The following is a 24,353-nucleotide window of genomic DNA, read 5'->3' as shown; positions in this document are numbered from 1 at the left end:
AATTCTCAGTAGTAAAACCATGTATATCCTACCGCATAGATATCCAACTTAAGGAACACATGGCATCCTAAACACACCACAGCTTACGGGCAAGAACAAACAATCAACAAACATGTGAAGAGAAATGACCAATGAAAGGGAAAGGAGAGAATGCTCATCTGCGGTGGTGCGAAACTCAAATAAAATAATCTATTAGGATATATATATCCCTTGTCATGAAGAACTGGTCCACAGGTGCAATGGCATCAGCATGGATCACACACATGTTAGCCTAAACACTGTGCAGTGCAATAAGCCATTTCACAGTTACAATCTTGAGCATGTGCAGATAAAGGCCATTGCGGACCTTCTCTTGAAATTGACTCATAGTTAACCGACTCCATATTGAGTTCTGAAATGCCCATAGACTTAATACACAGGCCACCAAGTTCCTGTAGGAAATGGGTTAAGGTACTTGAAAGACCGGAGAGGTCTTCATGAAAACTATGCTATCAATGGGCATATTATTAACAAGTGCACATTGGTACAATGTATGTACAGGTGAATGTGTATTCTTTTCAATCAAATGAACAAAAGTTGGCACTTACGTGTAAATCACCGCTTGTCTGTTTTTCAACTGCTCTTCTATGTTTGGAAAAGTCTGTGATTCAAAGGTCGTTGCAGACCATTGCTAACTGTGAACTGGCTTATAAGATCTAATTTAGGGCAGTGCAACATTACAATATATTAACAATGCATCTCTGATGAGAGACAGCATGTAAATTTTATGATCAACATTGATCCACCTTAGTCAAGCTGGGCTTGCCACAAATTTTCTTTTTCCCGTGGTTCCTATTGGCCATTAGAATTTTAAAATCTAAATTTTGTATGAAGACAAAAGAAACGTAGTGGCCTGAAATAAAAGGAATCATAAAAACACATTATGAATCTTAGCTGCCCAATTGGACAACCAAAAAAGATAACCATTTTGGCAGTTTAGTGGCCCATGGCCAACGGGCCACCGCTAATGTCAAGCTGTAACTACACTGTATCTGACATAGCAATTATCAATGCCGACAGGAGCAATCTTTTCTTTAAATACATTCATTGGATGATAGGCAGGGAGAAGACTTGGAGCTGTGATCTATTTCAGATAAGATTGGCAATCTCGCACTGACGCAAAAGCCCACGAGCATTGATGCTTTGGGACACACGTCACTGTACATGAACTCAGACACGCCTCTTCACGGAGGCACAGTAACAGTGAAACAAACTTGACCATTAAACAAGCTGAATACAGTGGTGTATGGCCTGGAAGTCGACATATGATGTTCCCTATATATGCTTCCCATTCTTCATCATAATCTGTACAGAGGACGGAATGCAACAAAGTGCATATGTACGTAGGTCCACACATCCTTGAGCTTATGGTGCATATTTCACTTCACAGACAATACAGATTTAGCATTTATGTCCAATATCTATGGCCCTTTGTAATGTCTGCCGACTGTAATTAAGATTACGTTCATGTAATGTTATTCACAGGCCCCAGATCCTACATGAGTGTAGGATCTGGGGCCTGGGAAGGGTCAAAGTAGCTCGCGTTACAGAAATGATTTTTTGTGCAAATTATGTATGATTGTGTAATAGATTTGTAGGGTGCTATTTGCGTTCATCATAACTTTCATTAAAATAAGTAATTGCAATGTGAGATGTGTTTGTATTGTTATGATTATTGTACAAATGTCAATGGAAACAACATTTCAATGTCTTTATCATAGACCAATAAAAGATGAATTTGATGAATCTGAATCTGGTGATTTCAGGATAACAGCTGATGTTCAAAACAAACAAAAACAAATTCAAATCAAAACTCAAACCTAGGCAATTTACATTATGCTGCTCAAGTACCCTATAACATTTAAAACAAAAATCATACGCAGATTAATGTGCATTTGTAAATGGATTGATATCAAAATGTTGTGGCTCTAATGATTTACAGGGTTTCCTTTGTCCAAACACAACAGTGATTGTGTGCGATATTGTGACTGGATGTAGAAAACTTTGCTTGACTGTCAAGTCATCTAACTATCAAATATTTTATTCAATATTATTAGAGTGCATACAAATCATAATCCTGTAATCTGCCGAGTTCTTTGACATCTTTAACATTCAGTGCATTTTAGTGCGACCTGAGCTATAATTTGTAACTTTTCATAGTGTACACGCTTTGATTACAGTGCAATTTTAGGGAAATGTCACTCAAATTTCCCACTTCAACACTAAGTATTGCACACAATGAAGATAACAGCATTTAGTATACAAAAAAACAAACCATCATTGCAATTTTATTATATGATCTTGTTTCCTACATTCTTCGGAGTAAAATGATAAAGATCAATTTTGTTCTGACACAAAAGAGGACCTTATGTTGTCTTTTCACAGGACAACAAATGTAACATGTCAGTCAAGGTACTAGAGAGACACACGTAAGTAGAGATGGGTCTTATGCCTCCTTGGCTCTGAGAATGTATGCTCACCCACACCGTTGTCAAAATATGGGAGGTAAGACGTTTGCTTTCTTCTTGGGGACAATGAACTGCCTTGGCTGCTCCTCATCAGATGAAGTATTGTCTCTTTCTTGCTCCCTCTCGGGTAGCTTGGCAACGGGAGGCAGCGTCCTTGGTGACAGGCCTGCCTCCTTCTTCTTTCCTTTCCCCTCCTTTTTTCTTTCCTTTCTCCTTCTTCTCTCTTCCTTTCCTGTCTTCCCTCTTGGAAGCTCCCTCTCCGTCTCCTTCGACTGACGCCTTGTTCTCGACGTCGTGTCGTTGAACTCCAGGGAGGGAAGGTTGCCTCTGACGGCGTCGATGTACTTCTCAACAAACTTGCCAAAGGCGACATCGCAGGTGCTCGGCTTGCCGTTGTGTCGCTGCGGCGATGAATCGCTGCACAAGGCGAGCATTGGTGTGGCTGGGCAAAAGGTCGCAGGCCGGCAATCGTTTTGAGGATGCATTCCGCCGTGAATCGCTGGTTCTGACGGAGATAGGGTCAAACATAGCACATACACGTACCGTGATCAGTTACACACCTGGATGGGCTCTGCTATTTTGAGTATTATGTGAGAAAAATCTGTTACACATTTTTGGACAAATCCATCAGAATACAACCCAGACCACTTGGTCTTGAATTCGTAATTATTAGTACAGTTGAACCTCTCGTATCCGGACAAGTCGGGCGACCGGGCTCATCCGGATAAGGGATTTGGCCGGATACGGGAGACTCAATGCTTTATACATGTACATATACATACACATGTACTGATGTAGCCCATTGTAGTACCACAAGTAGTAATGTGTATACTGCAACCTTTTCATTGTTACATTTGGGGATGTTTGGGGATGTTAAAATGTCTGAAGGTAAGCAATTTGGAAGGAAATTTGATGTAATGCATGTTAATCATGTTGGAAGTAATATGTAATTCATGTGTGTTTGTGTACGAGTTCTCAAAGAGTTGGGAATCCCCCTTTCCTCCCGTAATTATTAAAAAAAAAAATCACGGCGAGATTGTGTCCATATAAATAGAGAGATCCGGATAAAGGGAGGCCGGATAAGAGAGGTTCAACTGTAATTCAATTTCAAGACCTATTATGAAAATAATCTATAGCATTCCTTGCATCACATTAAGTTCTCTGTAGCATAAATAATAACTGTGCACCTAACAAACCTTTGGTTTTTGGTGTGATTAGACAAAATAATTTTTTTTTTCTCATGTAAAACTTAATAAACTTTTTCTCTTACTATGCAGAATATTCTAACGTCCTTTCGAAAGAAAAAAAAATGAGCACAACAAGAACAAAATCTCAATGCAAATAGTGTAGACAAGAGATTTTGTGTATACAGTTGAACCTCTCCTTATCCGGCGTCCCTTTATCCGGATCTCTCTTATTATACGGACGCAATCTCGCCGTGATTTTTTTTTTAAATATATAATTACGGGAGGAAAGGGGGATTCCCAACTCCTTGAGAACTCTTACACAAACACACATGAATTACATATTACTTCCAACATGATTAACACGCATTACATCAAATTTCCTTCCAAATTGCTTACCTTCAGACATTTTAACATCCCCAAATCATCGCAAGAACATGGACAGATCATGCGCTCGAGTCCTCTGATATCGCATTGCCACATATAGGTCCATACACAGCCGTCGATATGACTAGATCTAGATAGACATGCATTGTTTCGAGATGGATCGAATTTTGAAGCGTAGTTTCGTCGACTCGTACTGTTTATTTTCAAGATCTACTTGATACATTTCTTAATAATTATTTAGGTAAATCATCCCAAGAATTTATTGAAAAAAATGATTTCATTCTTGCAAACACGAACCTCTATTTTGGGGTCTGTTACTGAGTGTAACAACGAAAAGGTTGCAGTATACACATTACTACGCGTGGTACTGCAATGGGCTACATCAGTACATGTGTATGTACATATGTACATGTATAAAGCATTGAGTCTCCCGTATCTGGCCAAATCCCTTATCCGGATGAGCCCCGGTCCCGACTTGTCCGGATACGAGAGGTTCAACTGTATTTTAATTTTGCAAATCTTGGCTCTCGCAAATTTTTCAAAATAGAAATACACGCGAACATTCCTCGTTTAGCAGTATTACCTACCTTATCGAGACGGGTGAGGGCTTCAAGAATGTCACTGTCATCTTCCATCAACGCCTCCATGTCGTCTTCCATCAATGTCTTCATGTCTTCTTCCTTTAAAAGTGGTTCCTACAGATTGTCATTCAATAAAGAGTTAAGTGCAAGTTACATCGTGTACAACCGGCGGAGTCTGGTAATCTGCACAGATTACATTAGTTTCAATTATGCCGTTCTCATAATTTTCAATAATGAGGAGCATACCAAGCTATGCCATCAGTGATAAATGATTAATTCCTGTGACACCATGTTTACTGTTCAGATATGAGTGCCATGCATCTTAAAGTATGTAGTATTTAAAAGTATAAATCAGGGCAAAACGTTTTGTTGTTGTTGTTGCTCTCTGTCTATATTTTCTTTAAGTCTACAAATTTTGTAGGTACCAATTTGGCTGGTTAGAAAGATACTGTTGTCTAAAAACATCAACTCAATAGGCATGCAAAGAGGGCTAAACCTGTGCCCTGTTTCATAAAACTGTAAAGTTATGCATGACTTTACGAACCACTTATTATATGGCAAGCCAAGTGAGTTCCCTAATCATTGTTAATTTCAATAGCTAAAGTTGAAATTTGCAGATGATAATGACTAGGTATTCTTACATTTAAACACACATTTTTAGTTAAGTGTATTTTTGCCCAATGTAGAAGAAATACTGACATACAGTCATACTTTGTTAAAAAATACGAAAAAAAAAATGGGCACATGAATTGGCACTTCATATTCAAGTCCTTTGTAAAGTCATGTGTAACTTTTAAACAGCTTTAAGAAACAGGGCCCAGATACTGGACAATGTAGCCACTGCATACAATCAAATATTGACCATCGGAGAGATATTAGATGGCTATTGGCTGCAATAAACAGGTGGCCACTGTATTGATGTTCTTTAACACATAATATTTCCCCTGGGGAGAGTTTTCAAGACTTACAAAAGCTTGTTGATGCAATACATGAGTGACCGCTGAGACAAGTTTCATTGTGTTTCAATACATAGCAACAGTCTACACGTACTCATAAACACACATACATTCATTCTGTCCTTTTTCACACTCAAAGCACATTTCAGTTCACATGTGAACAGTTAGTGGAAATCAATCATCTATATTTTTCAACAGTTTTGATGCCCTCTTAAAATCATGAATCAGTTTAATTCGAATTTAACCACTACTAAGTCAAACTTGGCCAATGGCTCCATCATATCCATCAACATGATATGTTTAGACCACCATCCAAACCCTTGGGCAAAGATGCAACTGTAAAAACATCTCCTAAGTAAAACTTCTTCATGGAACACATGAGCTAGCTGGCTTAATCACGTAAATGAAAGCAGATATGATCGATTATGTATGCGACAGAGAAACACAAACGAGTACGCTGCTATGTGATTACAGCTTCTCTTTAATACCTTCAGCTGCTCCAGCCAAGACCACATCAACGCTGAGATGACAAATGGATCCTCCTCTGTGGTTATAATCTTCCAGGCGGACTCGCTCTGATTCAAATTGCGCTGTAAGAGGAAGATGGGATGACACAATGGTTTAAAAGATGGGCACACATGCAGAAAACCATCTGAATCAATTACTAGTTGCAAATTGTAAACACAGGCATCGAATATCAATGGCTTCAACTATAATTTCACCAGAACTTATTTTTTTTTCCCCAGAGAGGAGGGAGGAAATATGTGCATATCATAAATCTCATATGCTCACAGATATAATTTTTCCTAAAATTCATGTTAACCCATTCTTTACGGGAACCTGGTAAACCAGGTTCCCACAATGTGGACAGGAGTGCCTGCATTCATGGCCTAAATTCATATTCGTTTGTGTTATGCTGCCCAGAAAAACTGGCTTTAATAGAAAGATTAGAGTTTCTTCTATCAATATCTTTTTTCTTTCTGGATGAAAACTGCGTGTATCACAGTATAATCTACTTTTTCTCTAATGTAGCATGCACTTGTTTTGCTGATAAACTCGTATAAACATGTGCATAGCGATCAAGGCTGAGCTCAGTAGATATTTGATTTCACTGACCCCATTCAGGTGCGTTTTTTGTGTATAACAAAAGAGTTTGTCAGCCCACCAGTGCACGCCCTATTCACGCCTTGTGCCTGATTGATATTTTCATTGTTCAATGGCACATATAGTTGACAGTGGAAAGGGGGTACATGTACCGCTTGACTGTTTTCGCACAAGTGAGATTACCAACCTGTCTGTTCTCTGTTGACCTGCAAAAAGAATCTCGTTTGGGGGCACTGAAGATGCTCAGAGAATGCATAAACATACACACGTACTTGAAATAAGCGAATCATGAACTCATTGACAACATAATCAACCACATAATGTGGTATACCTTCCCTACGAATGAATTCTTTAAAGTCAGTTTCATATCATTTTGATCGACAAGGTGTTACTTTTCTTGATCTAGTTGATGTGCAATGCATTTTTGTAGACTAAGATGACTTCATGACTGGAGATACTGACCTGCAGTGATTCCACTCTCTGTTTCAGATTCTGAAAAAAGGAAAAGAAAAGGAATAAAGCATTATGATATTACAGGTTATAAAGAAGCATTAAAGCACATCACAGCTATAATTAGAATACGCCCTCAACTCCAGCTTGGAATAACGGAAAAAGTGAGGTGTACTGCAAAATTTGGAAGTTACTCTGAGACTTGTCAAACAAATTTATCTGGTTGCTTTTTTTGTTTCTTTCTCAAGATAAATTGATATCAATGTGCAAATTGTCTGAATGTGTTATGCTACATTTTACACCATGGTCCCTGTGGCCAAGGCAGCTGCGTTTACCTGAAACGTAGTGTGTCGTGGGCAGCAGGTCGTGGGTAGGAGGGACATTCTCTCTCTCCCCCATTCTAGTCTTGATCGTTCCGGTCCTCACTCCAGTGAACATGCAGCTATCAGACGCTGTTCTCAAGGCGTCTGGTCAAGCTAGACTACACATAGCCGTATTGGCTTTTTATGTGTTCACCATTTTCTATTTTACCTTTCTCCTGTTGTAAACTGTAAAAATTTATGTCTGTAATCTTGTTGTCATTGTTGTGTCTTTTATGTGTGATTGTGTATATGTTTCATCTTGTAACACTGGATGTTTAATGCTGTTTTTTGTGATGTGAAATGGGAATATGAAATTGAAACAAACATATTTCCCGTTGCATCCCACTACCGACCACCTCCAATTTTTATTACAACCTATTACATTGTGTCACATTTTGTTCTGTTAGTGTCATTTCACTACAGCCTACTAAATTTTTTATCAACACCAAGATTGCTGTGGTAAATAATTTGACAGTTTAAAAATCTAACACTGCATCCAAGGCATTCACAGCGTTTCATGTTTGCCCATCCCATCCCCCCACATCACCTCACATCCATCCTGTTTTGTCCATGGTAGTCTGAAACGTGATTGCTCTGGCCGCCAGGAGCAAGGTGTAAATGCAGCATTACTGATTCCAATCATATCAGGGACATAATAAGAGGACTGGTAAAGATATCAGTGTCCTAGATAGCTGATAACGAAGTGACAAATGATATGCACATTCAACTCTACAAGAAATGATGCAGTAAATCCGTGTCATATGAATTAATTTTCTCAGTGAAACACACACACACACACACACAAATCCAATATCAGAATAACTACATTAGTATTATTGACTTCTGCAATTCTGCACTCCTTTTGATGGCATATCTATAATGATTGTGTCTGTTGAATGATTACACAAAAAACAAACAAACTTATGACCCCCCCCCCCCTGACAAAACAGCACAGAGGCAAGAGGCAACACATTGACAAACCTTGAGGAAACAACTTTTACACAAATGTCATGAAATCATCTGCACTATCACTGATAACTATATGTGTATGAAAGACTTATATTCACCCTCATCGCTGTGACTGCATCATCTTCAATCCCCGACTGCCCCATTTCCCCATCTTCCTCATCCTCCTCATCCTCCTTCTCATTATCATCATCATCATCAGCCAAGTTCGCCTTCATGTCATAGCTAAAGGCCTCTGCAACCAACTCAACCTCTCTGCGATCAGGAAGACTCGCAAGGGTCTCCTGACTCAGCAGTGACGTGCTAGTCCTGAGTCGGTTCAGGCCGAGGCCGGATGGATGCGATCCCAGGCTCCCTTTCCCTAGCGACGAGCCGTCGTCCTCCGAACTCGACACCGCTGCCCTGCCATCGCTCAACCGCATCTTGCGCAAGTCCAGGTTGGGACTCCGTCTCCCCGGAGGGATCTTAGACTCCTTCTGGGCAGAGGCTGGGCTGAGTCCATTCTCTGTGTCGACCAACCCAGTGCTGTTACTTCTCCTACGTCTCGGAGACGAGGATGATATGCCATTGTCCTGGGCATGTCTGGAGTCATGGAATGCTCCAGGCACTGCTGCCTTCATGGCCTCCGCACTGTCTTGTCTCTCCAGGTGGTGTGTGGTGTGCACGTCTCTGATCTTTGCCAGTTGGTGGAGACGAAGGCAGACCACCTTGATGAGCTGCAGAAAGATGAGACGGTAATTAGAGAATCGTTCACTCACGGACTAGTGGTTGATTCACGTGTCATGACTTGTGTGTCTAATTAATAACAAGGGATCTGCGAACTTGAGGCTATATAATCATGTGATCTTTACAATCTGCGGATGGACATCCTCCTTTCCTAATCTAACAAAAAAAAAAATTTGAACTGATACAACAAAATTGAGATCCTTCTTGCTCATTTTTGTTCAAAATGATGGATACTTATCAAAATTCATGCAGATAAAATTGTCATAATGATTTCATTTTTACTGAAGAAATAACAGTCCGACTCATACAATTCTGGGCATAAATTGAAACAAGTGCTTTATTATACATTCATACCTTCTACACACACATAAGACATGATGATATCAAAGAGAATATTCATACATATCATAAGCAAATAATCATCGACAGTGAGGGCGATGGTACAATCTAACATCACCGAGGCGATGTTAGATTGTATCCATTGCCCGAGAAATAGGAGATGATTATTTGCTTTATATCCCACATCGACTGACAAAATTGAGATTTGATAAAAATGTATTCCATCAACCATGCAGATTTTTATTTTATCCTCGTGCTGAATATTACAACACAGGTGGTACAACCGTGGTCTGTGGCAGTCGAAGGAACAAGACTAACGTTAGATCTAAGATGATTAAAAGCGATACTGATGTATCGATAATTGTGAGGAGGCTAGGCCGCGAACATGGATCTCTATGCCTGGCCGCCACGCTTTGCTAGCACATATGACATTGGCACATCTGCCGGAATTGGCCATGGCTGATACACGTGAGCGATACCTTATCAATTGCGGGTATAATAAAAAGTGCTAACGATAAAGTATATCACATTATGTGACAGTACCATGGCATGGATGTTGGGAGAAAAACATCTCTCAGTCATGTGTTCCAAATTCAAGTAATCCCATTGGTCAAACATTCTTAACCCGTTGAGGACGGACTGATTTTGCTATAACACGCATTTCCCATAGACACCTGCCTGAGTATACTCGTGACTCGTCTTCAATGGGTTTAGTGGGATATAATATCATATAGTAGTAGTGCTTTGACTTACCTTTGGTATATGTTTAAGCTCTCGTGATTCTGGACCATGAAGCATGTGTTTCTGCCTGTTGATGAACTGCTGAAGTGTGAATGGGTACGAACAGGGATCACTGAAATTGAAAAACAAAACAAAACAAAATAAGACAGCTGTCTTAATGATTATGAATCAAATTTATCTAAAATCACATGAAAGAATGAAATTACATGTATTTGATTTAAAGATTTATGCAACAACTAAAAGATCCTAGCTACCTACTTGGTTGACTGCTCGTCGTATCACATTTGCTGCAAAGTACCTTATGTACTTTACAATCTATAATGTAACTTATTCACACATACAAGGTAATGTGTGCCTATTTGATATTGCAAACCTAGTAATTTTGGCCAATGCATACTTGGTGACAGAATGAATGATATTGGTTTGTACTGAATTGACTTGACAAGCTTATTCCTAATGGGCTAAAACAGTATCACACCACATCATCACAAGCAACACAAACACAATAAAGAGTAACTATAGGGGAAAAAAGAAAAGAAAAAGAAAAAGAAGAAAAAAAGAGAAAAACTCTTCTTGCACGTGGGGACTAATCGTCCTTGTGTTTATTTATATTTATCTATTCATTTACCTTTTTTCTTGGGGGGAAGGGAGGGTATGGAAAGGAATCTTGGGAAGAAATCTTACCAGGAGGAAAAGATGACACGTAGCGGGAGGAGGAACTGGGCAAACTGCTGGCAGCATTCCACCTGTCCCTTGGTCTGGATGGAACCAGGCCTGTACAAGGGAAGGAATCATATCATCACACGGTGAGTTTTACACTTACTTAAGGCCTGGTCACACAGCCGAAAAGTCGCGTAAAAGCATGAGTCACGCAAGAAATTCAAGCCTTACGCGATACATGCGCGATTTGCGCATTTCATGACTTTGTCTGACGTGGAACCTTCATAGTTGTCTGCCGATATGCGCCGGATCGGCACTTTTCGTGATTCCAGGTTTTGAGCAGCTCAAAACTCGGCTTCGCGTAAGAGTTAACGCAGTATTGCACTGTTTTACATAATTTTTGCGTAGTCTGCGTAGTTCTTACACGGACAATGCGCGAAATATGCGTGGAACATCAGTGATCGTTCGTGAAAATGTTGCCGCTATCGTGTTAATGAGCGAATAATGTGCAATTCATACGCAGTTCATTTGTGATAATGCGCAGATTATGCATGGTTTTTCGTGGACCTCAGTCGTCGCGCACAACCACGTATTCGCCCTATTTGGGGCATTTGCGCGCCTATGCGCTGAAAGTGTGTGGTTTGTAAGTGATTTTTGTGTGATCTTTCTGTAGTTCTTGTGCAATTCATCAGTGATTTTCATCGCATAAATCAGCGAAAATTCTCGACAAGCAAGCACAACCAAATTTCATGCGTTTACGCAATTTTTGGGCTGTGTGACCGAGCCCTCAATAGATCCTTGTATTTTCACAATAAAAGCAGTAATTTCAGGGATATTGGGTTATTTCTGTTTCCATTTTGCATTACTCCCCAATACAATAAGATTTTATAATATTCTATATATCTTATATAATGACTTTGCCCCAAAATTGCTTCCAACAAGCAATCTTTTAGAATTTTTGCCAAAATGATTTTTTGTTGTTGTTGCAAACATTCATTATGGTGGACTGACATCTATGTACTAACATACGAAGATCAAATGATAGATTATGTTCACTGAAAATTTCTTGTTTCTCAACTAAATGGGGTAATATTTATAAGAAAAGATAACATCCCTAAAATTCTTTTGAACATTGTGTTTCACACCACTTGGACTGACAAAAATGTGACAGTTTGGTACATGCACTTCAACCTTATGAGTACTGGCATAATGCTATGAGTAGTTACAAGAAAACAGTTGGAAAACTGGAATTGAATTAAAAAAATATAGATAAATCTACCATTCATCGGAAGCTTGTACCGTAATGCACCAAAAATTATGTTAATGAGACTACACTGTATAATGCCACTAGTGTGTTTTTTGTACTGACTAGTTTTAGACGTAAATATTTAAGCACTATGCTTACTTCCAATTTGTCACAAAAATATCTTTTAACATATGATTCCAAGAATCTTATCAAGCTGGGTTAAAGTTTTTCCTCGCACAAAGAAACCTAGGAGAAATCAAGCACAAACATGCATACACACACACTAAAAAAAACCCAAAACAACAACAACCAACATATCATCAAATATGATAACATGTTATCATGTTATCTCAAACAGATGCATCTTCGTGGACTTTGCAGTTTATATACAGACAGACAGTGTGAATGCTCATCATCATTTTTGACTCATATCCCTGATGCTGCCCACATCCTCTTTCTGATGAACTGAAGAGTACCATGGGACTCATTAGATTTTCTCTGCCATACTAACAGAGTGAATGCATAATTGCTCTTCAAAGGTTGCTTGACTCTCTGGGGAACCACAGCAGCTACTGCAGATCATCATGAAAAGAACTTATTTGTCCTCTATATTATTTGAGGAACAGATCATGAATTCAACGTAAGCTGTAAATCCTACCTCTTTTCCCGGACAAAGTGAATGGCGTTATCACCATCCAGACGCTTGGCGTATATCAGGTAGCAGGCAATCAGCACTCCTGTTCTCCCCAGACCCGCATGACAGTGAACAGCCACCTGCACAACAAAACATACAATGATGATGGTTACCACAGTAGAAGTAGAAGTAGTAGTAAGGAATGTTATAACAACCATGATGATGATGATGATAATGATGAAATTAATAAAAGTAAATGAATAAATGAATAAATAATAATAATAATAATAATAATAATAATATGAAGAAGAACAAGAAAAAGAAGGAGAAGAATGATAATAGCAAATAACAATTATTATCATCATCATTACTACAACAGCTGAACCATTCTAAACTTATTTCATTAAACCCCACCTGAATATGATGTGATAATGCACTGCGATACTGGTTCATTAGAATACATATCACAATTTTAATACTTTCTAAACAAAAAGCCAAATATGTATTTACTAGCAATTTCTTTTGCACTGATTTTGAGGAAGTTATCCAAACTCTTTGCTGTTCAAACATCTACTGGCATGACATCTGCATTGTCATGCATGTACAACACCAATCCACTGGAAGCAATGATTCCCTTCAAAACCCCAGACTGATAAAAGTGGGACAGCCAACAGTTGGAATACATGCATACATGCACCATATTCTGGCTTACAGGATCACTCAAAGTTCTCCAACAATAACAATTTCTTGCATTGTGAGAATATGGAAAACAGAAAATCTGTTTTACAGCGAGGTTAGTTAGACAACATGTCATCACATGCTTGGACAATGAAAAGGAAGTGAAAACTCTGACATACCTTCCCCTCTTTGACGGCAAATGACATGACCTTTACCATGTCTAGAATGAAGGTCAGAGACTTCACTCCATAGTCATCCCAACCAAAGTTGTAGAAGAAAACTGCACACATGAAACACAGGGCAGACAAGCGCACAAACATAAGTTCTGAAATCTCAAGAATGTTTTGTCAGTACTTGTCCTTCGTGCACTTGTCTATACAATACAATACTCACAGAGTAAAACAACACTATATATGATGTACTGTATACTGTATCCTCCGAATATTTCACGAGGTTTTTATTTTGGCAAATTTCCCGTGTCAGGTGCTATTCGTGAAATTAAAGACACGCAAAAATATCGAGTCTGATCCCCGATGTGAATGTGACGTACGCCTGTACTCCACGAGGACTCCACTATCGCAAATTGAACCACTCGCGAAATCGTCGGGAATTCCCTATACGTGAAAATTTAGACTCACAAAATATATGGGGTATACAGTAAGCTGTTACTTTGAAGAGGGTTTATTTTTCTAGAATTTTTCGAATCACAGTTGAACTACAAATTTAACAACATGCAAAAATGTCGCCTCAGTGTCAGTTCGCGAAAAGAGCATCTCTCCAAAATGTCTGTCACCTCCTACTTCGCGAAAATATCTGTACATGAAAATTACAGCTTGTACAGTAAACTGTTGATGACAAAAAACACCCAAAATGCACACAAATACAAATACTAGTTGGATACAAGCATATTATGTTGTCAGCTTTCCAGTGTGATTTGCATCAAGTTTAAGTAAATCCGTTCAAAAGTCGTACAATCTGCTCAGTCTGTAAATTTCAAAATCAATGAACTAAAGCTGCCCCTAACTCATTTGTATCCAGCAAAAGTCCACAAATCTCCCCAAACACAAAGCTTAAGAGCCAAAAGTATACCAGGGGCATTTATAGAGAACTGTACATCAAATATCTCTCATCTAATCCATTGATATGTTTGATATCGATACCGACAAGGCAACTTATATAATAATGGCAGACTTGTGAGTAGATAATCACATCAACTCCGTCAATATGCAGTGAAGTTGCAAACAATTGAATGAATCACTAAAAACATGTGAAACTTCTATACCCAAGAATTTTCTTCTATTAAGTCTGATTTTAAGAAAGAAACTTTTACTACTCTCATTCTAATCATCCAATTTTACTCTTATCTACATTTGATTCGACTTGAATTTGGAGTTGCAATCCACTAGAAAAGCACCCAAATAAAGTTTGAATAAAAGAAAAGAGGACATCCACATATGAATTGGTAGAAAAGAACATCAACATTTGTAGATATCCTGATACATATTTTTCTTTTTTTTTTCTTTTTCTTTCTTTACTTTATATACATATCACACATTAATAAAATGCTGTTTCCAAGGACGAAAAACTCACTGTCATTGTCCATGAATTCCTGTTGATTGTAAGAGAATCCCGCTGGTTCCAACCCAAGTCCACAGTTAGGATGTTCACCAGGTGTTTGTAGGTTGATTATGGCTTTGATACCATACCTGCATGTCAAACACAAAGGTCACATATTCACCCATTGCTTTGGTATCATAGCCATGTGTCTTGTGGAGTCACAAAATGCTATCCATTTCACAACAGCATCAAACAAAATATGTTGGAAATTGATGCAGAAGGTAAGCATTGTTTCCCTCCTCGCCCTGAATATCTTTTAATGTTCATTATTCGATCCACACATAGCTGTAACATCAAAGTAGTATCTTCAGAAAAGACATACATCAGTAGTTTTCCTTATATTGCTGGTATTACTTAAAATAAACCTTGAAGATTTAAAAATATCAATTTCTCAGGTTTGAGTTTCTTCAGTTTGTCTCCCTCCACAAATGTAGAGGGAGACAAACTGAAGAAACTCAAACCTGAGTCTTCACACCTCTGAATAATATCTTCCTTTCATTTATTAATTTCTCCTTCATAAGAATTTTACTTTGTTTGCATTACCAATGAAATGTTCAGAGACAACAACTATCAAATAGCAAATCATAGAAGGAGAAAGCAAGAAAGATTCACCTAGTTAGTATGTGTTCCATTTGCACTCGTATTTATGAGAGATACTTTATGTACTTACTGCTTAAATTGCTTGATGATGTCATACTTCCTGACTGCATCTGTAGATGGTCTTGACATAGCAAGGATCTTCTTTGTCACCCTGTGCGAATAGACATGTTGAATTGCAAAAGCACTGATTATGAATTGCATGATTATTGTAGAACATTCCATCATTACTCTGGAACAACACCCCTGAGTACTGTATATGCTAAATATCTAACGAGGTTTTTATTTTCCCCGATTTTGCAAGTCAGCTGCTATTCGCAAAATTAAAGACATTATATAGATGATGACTGGCGGGGGAGGGAACATACCAAATGTTCCACCCGAAGGGTTTGAAATGCTATTGAGGGAGGTTATAAGTCCCGAGACGAAGTCTCGGGACTTATAGCCTCCCGAAATAGCATTTCAAACCCTTCGGGTGGAACGTTTGGTACATGTTCCCGATAACAAAAGTCATCATCTGTTATATTATATGGGTTAGTCAAATACGTCAACGTCAACCACCAAAGATCGTAGAGATTCAGTTACGAACTCTGCAGCCACGGCCACCATGTACCAGCATAGCATGCATGCATGTGCAGCTAGCACTACGCACTACATAGCTCGCTCGCACATGAGCAAAATTCACTGTGCGAGCGCGGTCCTAGGCCTTCTGTCATTTGTTACGTGGAAATGTTTTCCCATGGGAGAACATTACCAAGAATGTTCGCCCATGGGAGAACATAACGAATGTACCTCCATCACGTGACTCTGTTTGGCCAATCACTAACCGGTATTTGACTAACCCATTTAATACAAAAATATTGACTCTAATGTCGATATGAATGTGACATACGCATATACATTTCTCCATTCAGTACAAGACTCCATGATCGCGAATTTAACCATTCACAAAATTGTCCGGAAGTCCTGAATCGCAAAAATTTAGACTCAAGAAATATATGGCGTATCCAGCATTCATATAATTATTTCATATGGTTGCTCAAGCCAACAACGTGACAATTTTTCTGTTATGATCTGAAGTCGGACATGTCATGCATGATGCATCTTGGAAGATTTGGCCTCTCTACTTGTACTTTATTATTGGGACGAACAAAATAAGCTGTATCTGAGTTGCTTTGAGACACAAAATTACAAAGAAATTTTAAGATTTCCAAAACACTTTCCCATGGGGAGCACATGCAATTGAGTACAGTGTATGTATGCATGTATGAATCCAAGCTAAATATGATCAACTTATAATACACTAAAAAACTAGAAATATCACTTAAGGTGATTAATACCCCCGCCCCGTGACGACAGTCTTACCCAAGGAATGATCTTTCCTTGATCTTCTGCCATTTAAATGCCGTTACCATGGCAACGCAGCTTCCGACACGTCCGAAAAATATGTCTTGCACATCTTCCCACCAAGACTATTGTGTGTGCCACATTTGATAAGCTTTTGTCAAAAACTGAGGAAGTAGTTCAATCCACAAGATCTTTCCTTGATCTTCCGCCATTAATATGCCGTTACCATGGCAACGCAGCTTCTGACACATCCAAAAAATATGTCTTGCACATCTTCCCACCAAGACCAATGTGTGTGCCACATTTCATGAGCTTCAGTCGAATACAGAGGAAGTAGTTCAATCCGCAAGATCTTTCCTTGATCTTCTGCCATTTATATGCCGTTACCATGACAACGCAGCTTCCGACACGTCCGAAAAATATGTCTTCCACATCTTCCCACCAAGATCAAGGTGTGTGCCACATTTCATAAGCTTTGGTCAAAAAACTGAGGAAGTAGTTAAATCCGCAAGATCTTTCCTTGATCTTCTGCCATTAATATGCCGTTACCATGGCAACATACTTTCGGGTACTGTCAAAAAATGCGTCTTGCACATCTACAACCAAAGGCACACATCTGTACCAAGTTTCATGGAAATTGGGCAAAAACTGAGGAAGTAGTTTGCAACACAAAATTTTCCATCATTTTGGCTCATAATATGTGAGTTGTCACCATGGCAACATACTTTTTGTCACTGTCAAGAAATGTGTCATGCTGACCTATATCCTAAGACAAACATTCAATATGAATTCCATGAGAATTGGAAGAACACTGATGAAGCAGTTTTGCCATGAAGCATTTTGCCCTATATTTTACCAATAACATGCCGTTACCAATGTGGCAACGCACTTTTTGCCACTGCGGAAATATGTGTCTTGCACATTAACATATTCAGATGAACATCTGTACCTAATTTCATAAAAATTGATCAAAAACTGTGGGAGGAGTTCGCGACGCAAGATTTGTACCCATTTTTGCCCATAATATGCCGTTACCATGGCAACATACTTTTGGGTACTGTCAAAAAATATGTCTTGCACATCTACAACCCAAGGCACACATCTGTGCCAAGTTTTATGGGAATCGGTTGAAAACTGAGGAAGTAGTTCGCGACGCAAGATTTGCAACGGACCGACCGCCCTACCGACCGCCCGACCGCCCGACCGTCCGCTGATTCCTATATACCCCCTTCAAACTTCGTTTGGCGGGGGTATAAAAAGGAGGAACGATGTACTCCTACAGAAATATTGCTGGTGTATACAATTCTATTACATAACACTTCGTACAAGCTTTCAGAGGGTTAGCATATTCCTGCGTGCTTTGGCAGAGAGATCACACCAAGGAAATTCAAAGTCTTTTGTTATGATAATGAGTTTGGCACCCCAGTCCCTATAAATAGCAGGTATTCCCACTATTCGACATCTTTTCTTCGTGTGTTCGGCAGAGAGTTAGCTTGCACAGTGCAACTGTGCGTTATAAGCTTCGCTTACTGATCTTTTTCGACGTGTGACAAACCTGAGTGATACAGAAGACAACGGTTCACAGCCGCCGGTAACGGGGCTGTATATCAGGTAGAGCTGAGGTCTAATCTTTCGGCGCAGAAGAGTGAGATTCGACGTTTATCGGCCCAATTATCTCGTTTTATGGATGGACAGATATCTGTCTCCAAAACCTCTGAGCCAGCCCGCCATGCGCTGCATGCGGGAGCACTTCAGACTGGCTCCTTCGCGGTGTGACCGCGAAGTTGATTTACTGAGCACTTTGTGGAGACAATCAGCCAGAATTCTGCAACCACTCACCTGCTCAGCTCCGACCCAAAGGCGGAGTTCGAGAGCTTAGTGCAGGCAGCACAGCCCGTGGGAGGCAGTGCAAACGCCGCTTCGGCGACCAGCTCATAGAGCTGGAAGCAGACAATTTGTATGAAGGCCCTGAGGAATTCGGCCTCGCAGTTTCTGATGGATTGACCACTCAGCTGACAAGGCGGTCACATTGCCTCCGTCATGCCGTGAAAGGAGAACGTGGAAAAAAGAATCCATGCACTACAGTACATGACGCCCTCGACCCCCCCCCCCCCCCCCCCCCTTTCGGTGTGTGCACCGAGAGTCGAGGAGCAAATGTGCACCTCAATCCCCGGGAAAACCGTCCAGCTGACAGAAGTGCAAAAGACGGTGATTCAGTGAATGTTCCCTTTAGTAAAATAATGCTAAAATCACCCGGGAGCTGCAGACAGCAGCTAGGGAGCAACGGTCAGTCCATTCAGCCCCCGTTGCTTGACTGGCGGTCAACGGAGTTACTCTGTGCGGTAACATCTTCGTATGAGATGAACATGAGACCCGAGAGGAGCTCAAACTTGCTTTCAATCAGAAGTACAGGGGCATAATGATTTATGCAGTAGATCGATCTCCATAGGGAAAACGCTATTTGAGAAAGACTTGCAAACAACATGAAAAATGCTGGCGAGTCGCCCCTCGTGCAAGGGCCAAAAAGTCACCTTCTCCGACCGACCGCGTCGTCGGTCGTTCGGTAGCACGCGGGTAGAACATACCGTCGTATTTTCCAGCATCGCACCATCTAATGTAGAAAAACTAGTAAGTCCCCGTTTACATGCGGGACGACCCAGATTTTTTCAAAGAGACGTGGTCTCTCATTATTTCTGATCCCTGAATTTCAGACACTATTTGTTGTTACAAGATCTTATTTGACGGTTATCCCAACAAAAATTATTCCTCCTTAATTACTACTGTCGGAGGAGGAAAATGCGGCAATTACATTGTAATTTGGAATTTCTTTTGTTGTTAACCAGAAAGGGGCAACATCAGAAATTTCCCCAGGGGAAGTTTCATTTCTGTCCACTATATTCACAGTTCCAAAGAGAACCGAGGATCTCAGATCCTTCATTGATTTGAAAAATCTGAACTCGTTCGTTCAGTATGAGCATTTCAAGATGGAAATTTTTCGAAGTGTTAAAGAAATCCTAATCAATGCAATCCGACTACTTAACGTCACTGGATCTCAAGGATGCATATTTTTCCATTCCTATTCATGAAGATTATCAAAGTATTTGTTCTACGTGGAATGGTCGTTTTTATTGTCTAACTTGCTTACCCTCTGGGTTAAGTTCAGCGCCAAGGGTATTTACTAAAGGAATGAAACCCGTTATTGCTTCTCTTAGAAGCAGAGGCATGATAATAATGATTTATTTGGACGATATTCTAATTGTTTGCCCGCTCTAAAGAGGAGAGTATTGCTAACACAAACTGTGTTTTGGATTTACTGGCATCATTGGGATTGTCATTAATTTTGGGAAGTCACAACATCTCCGACCTACTCAGGCTTTAATTTGGTGGCGAGCCATCTAGACGAAAAAAAAAATGACAAGATAAGGAATCTTGGGCATCCTATTTTGTCGTCTCCTTCGACAAAAATTCGAGATTTAGCAAAGTTCATTGGTTTCTTTCTTCTCCATTTGACCCCGTACCGGCGGGTCGTTGGCATTATCGTGTTCTAGAGTCGTGCAGAACCAAAGCAGTGCAAGAATCAGGTGGTAATTTTGATGCATCTCTTTAATTCAATAAACAATAATGCCATTGACGAAATTCGTTGGTGACTTCCCTTGCCATGCAAGGAATTTGGATCCTGCATCGACATTCCTGTCATCCATTGACAATATTCGTACAGATGCCAGCACCTCAAGATGGGGTACACTCTGTGTAAATGATAATTCCTTTGCTCAAGGTGTCGGGTCTCGAGAGGAAGCTAATCTGCATATCAATGCGCTAGAATTACTGGCTATTCATCGAGGCCTTGCCTCCCTGTGCGACACCTCCCATAAGCAACACATTCATCCAGATAACAGTGCAGCTGTCAGTTACGTCAGGAAAATGAGTGGTAGTATTCCATTACTTAATAAAATGTCATATGACATTTAGGCGTGGTCGCTGGGTCGCTACTCTTGGCTATCTGTTTCCCACTTGGCTGGTGTTGCTCATATAGAAGCAGATAATTAATCTATCTCGGAGAGATATGAAGTAAATTAGTCTTCGTCCTGATATATATTTTCGTTGCTCTTATCTATACCTTCCTTCAGACCCGAAATTGATCTTTTCGCATCCAGTGCCAATAGGAAATTGGTTACGTACTTGTCTTGGGAACAAGACCCCTAAGGCTATCGATGCCTTTCCAATATCATGGGAATTTTTACATCCCTACTATGTTTTTCCTCCACTTCGTTTTTTGCCTACTTTCCAGGGTCCTTCCCAAGTCCGCAGGGACAATATTAACTGCCAGAGAGCAGTCTCGATTACCCCTTTTGTGGAGGACACAATCGTAGCTCCCGCTCACCCGCGATCCTGGCAGCCCCACCCCTCCTACCAGGGGACTGCCTGGTTCCCCTTCCCATTCCAATGCCCGAGCTGAGGTTACTCGCCTGACCCAGGGAGATATATCTTCCCACCTCCCTGCCTGACCTATCTCAGCGAACGTTGGCGAGCATTAGGAATTTCAGAGCACACTTCCGAGCTCATCGCAAATTCATGGCACAACACCAAAAAACATTATAACTCAGCTTGAAAGCAGTGGATTAGTTGATGCCGCAAACAATCGCTTGAGCCATTTAGTTCATCCATCACCAATATCGTAATGTTTGTCTGACCAGCATGTGTTAGGGAAAATACAGTAAGGTAGATTCGTATCGATCAGCCTTGTCATCTGTGCTGCCCTCTTCTGACGGGTTTTCCGTGGGAAAGCACCCGTTTGTAGTACCTGTGTTGAAAGGTAGAACCTCCCAAACCACGGTACAACACCACGTTTCTTAAGTTTCTCAATTATGTTCATTAGGTAATAATGCAAGACTGTTACTTCTAAGCGAGAATTTGATTGCTCTGGCGACTCTTGTTTTCGCAGACTCTGAGTTTTTTTTGGACATTACATCATGTCAATTCCTAATGACAGTACAGTCTTTCAAGTGGTTGAGTTATTGAAAACAACTACAGAAGAAGGGTATTGCCAACCAATCTATTAAATTGTCTTCTTTCCTCACAAACGAGAAGTTGTGTGTTTTATCAGTGCTCATGGGGTACTTAAGTCGAAAAGAACCCTTGCGTCAGGTTCACGTTGTGACTAAATTTTTTATTTCTACTAGAAAACCTCACAAAGAAGTAATCACTTCTACCCTGTCTAGGTGCTAAAAGGGCACATTGAATAAGCAGGCATAGATACATCGGTTTTCTGCTCACATTTACCGCAGTGCCTCGAGTACTGCAGCTTTTAATCAAGGCGTTACCATGGAGGAGTGGCCAATGCCAAAACCTTTCGAGATTTTTATTCTAAGCCAGTTCAAGAAGCAAAATTCGCTTCAACCATTCTCAGCTCATCTTCACAAGTTATAAGGAAGATGGGGGACACGATACATATGTAACTCATAGTTACTATACTGTTACAAAACTATACTGTTCTTTCCTCCTTGTGATCATGTGTTCATACGGAACATAGACCTTGTCATGGTACTACTCAGATTGCTCATGAATAAAATTTGACCTATCATGAACGCTCGTGTGCAGCAGTTTTTTGTTTCATTTGCCTGAAACATATCTCAATTGACAGTTTCTGCGTATTACTTTGAAGATGCTAACCCTCTGAAAGCTTGTACGAAGTGTTATGTAATAGAATTCCTAAATTATGCGAATAATATTATGAAGTATAATTAGAATTCTATTAATAACAATGAAGTACAAGATGAAGAGGGTCCCACCCATGAACGCGTTGCGGGTTCATAACATATTGTTGGATAACCCTCCCTCTCTCTTCTCGTCACAGAAACTGTCAACTCATTTGCCATACTACCTGCAGTCGCAACTTCCGTGACCAGGCTCATTACTTTACTGTATGGCTTCATGCCTGTAAGATATATATGACTGATCCGGATGAATAATTGTTGATACGTATTCTGTTCAATGTTAGTGGAGACTGACGTTGAGTGATCGTGTGAATGTTTGGATACTGCCTCGTATACTTTAAAAAGATGTCGAATAGTGGGAATACCTGCTATTTATAGGGACTGGGGTGCCAAACTCATTATCATAACAAAAGACTTTGAATTTCCTTGGTGTGATCTCTCTGCCAAAGCACGCAGGAATATGCTAACCCTCTTCATCTTGTACTTCATTGTTATTAATAGAATTCTAATTATACTTCATAATATTATTCGCATAATTTAGGAATTGTAATTCCTTACCACTAAAGACAATAGTGAAACTTTATCACAATATAGCATCAGCAATACTTGAAAAAGAAATGCTTTCCACCTCAGAAAGTTGAATATAATAAAGTAAAATCAGAGTATTTCATGGATAATCTAGAATCTGAACACATACTAAAAAAATCAAATAAAAGGTGGTTCAGTTTTATTCTCAGGCACTGTTACATGCAGACACAAAGATACACATAATGTATTTACACATTACTATGTGTATCTTTGTGTCTGCATGAAATAGGAGTTCTACATTCCCTGAAGTCTAGCTTTGCAACCTCCATTGTGACATGTGCAATGCAAACTTCGCTCACCAGTGAGAGAAGAGGCCCTTGATGGCCATCTGGTCCTCGCTCCACTTTGCAGGGTTGTCGTACTTGCAGCCTTTCCCCCCGCAGAACATGGAGCACTGCATGGAGCCGGTGGTGAGCACTCGTAGGCTGTCGGTGAGGGCGCTGTACTTGGCCGTGGGGCGCTGGGTGGTGCTGATGTGCTCCCCCGTGCTCCTGTCCACCCCGCTCCTGCTCCCCTCGGAGGACATGGTGATGGTGGAACCTCCTGAACTCAGCACAGGATGATGACAAATGTAATCACATGGTGCTCAGAGGATTGAACTCACCCTTTGATGTGTAAGGCATCTGAAACAGAGTTGAATGCATAGAATTGGACAAATGTCCTCTGTTTGACTTTGACCAATCTTTTCATGATAGTGATCAGAGGCATTGAAAAAAATATCAGTTATAAACATGATACTCTAAAAGATACTCAATGGACCTACAGTATCGACACCCGCATGCCCACCAAGGTTCGACCTCCTGTGCCAAGATTCGACTGTGTGCAAAAGCATACAGGTTTTTACATGTCGCAGGTGGTCAACTTATGGGACCGTGTTGTGGTCGAATTATGGGCAGCTTGTGTTTCTCTGGTAATGTCTGCAACTATATTTACAGACTTTATAGCCAGACCAGATGCCGTGCCGAGCAC

The 24,353-nt window shown here is 40.1% G+C and overlaps 1 protein-coding gene across 1 annotated transcript; it reads right to left on the bottom strand.

Annotated features, from left to right (window-relative positions):
* Positions 1–2,530: 2,530 nt before the first annotated feature.
* On the bottom strand, positions 2,531–23,910 carry LOC139731117 (protein tyrosine phosphatase domain-containing protein 1-like). The gene is given in 14 exon segments (XM_071641998.1): positions 2,531–2,863; positions 2,865–2,957; positions 2,959–3,012; positions 4,666–4,773; positions 6,104–6,205; positions 7,182–7,211; positions 8,599–9,213; positions 10,316–10,415; positions 10,988–11,077; positions 12,868–12,983; positions 13,701–13,801; positions 15,112–15,227; positions 15,809–15,889; positions 23,684–23,910. Coding segments are annotated over 14 exon segments (2,166 nt in total).
* Positions 23,911–24,353: the final 443 nt, after the last annotated feature.

This window comes from Diadema antillarum, unplaced genomic scaffold (genome assembly GCF_040938485.1).
Source record: "Diadema antillarum isolate AM-2024a unplaced genomic scaffold, OU_Dant_1.0 seq00000358_RagTag, whole genome shotgun sequence".
Classification (NCBI taxonomy): domain Eukaryota; kingdom Metazoa; phylum Echinodermata; class Echinoidea; order Diadematoida; family Diadematidae; genus Diadema; species Diadema antillarum.
The sequence above is the reverse complement of the archived record's forward strand: the minus strand, read 5'-3'. Positions and strand labels throughout refer to the sequence as shown.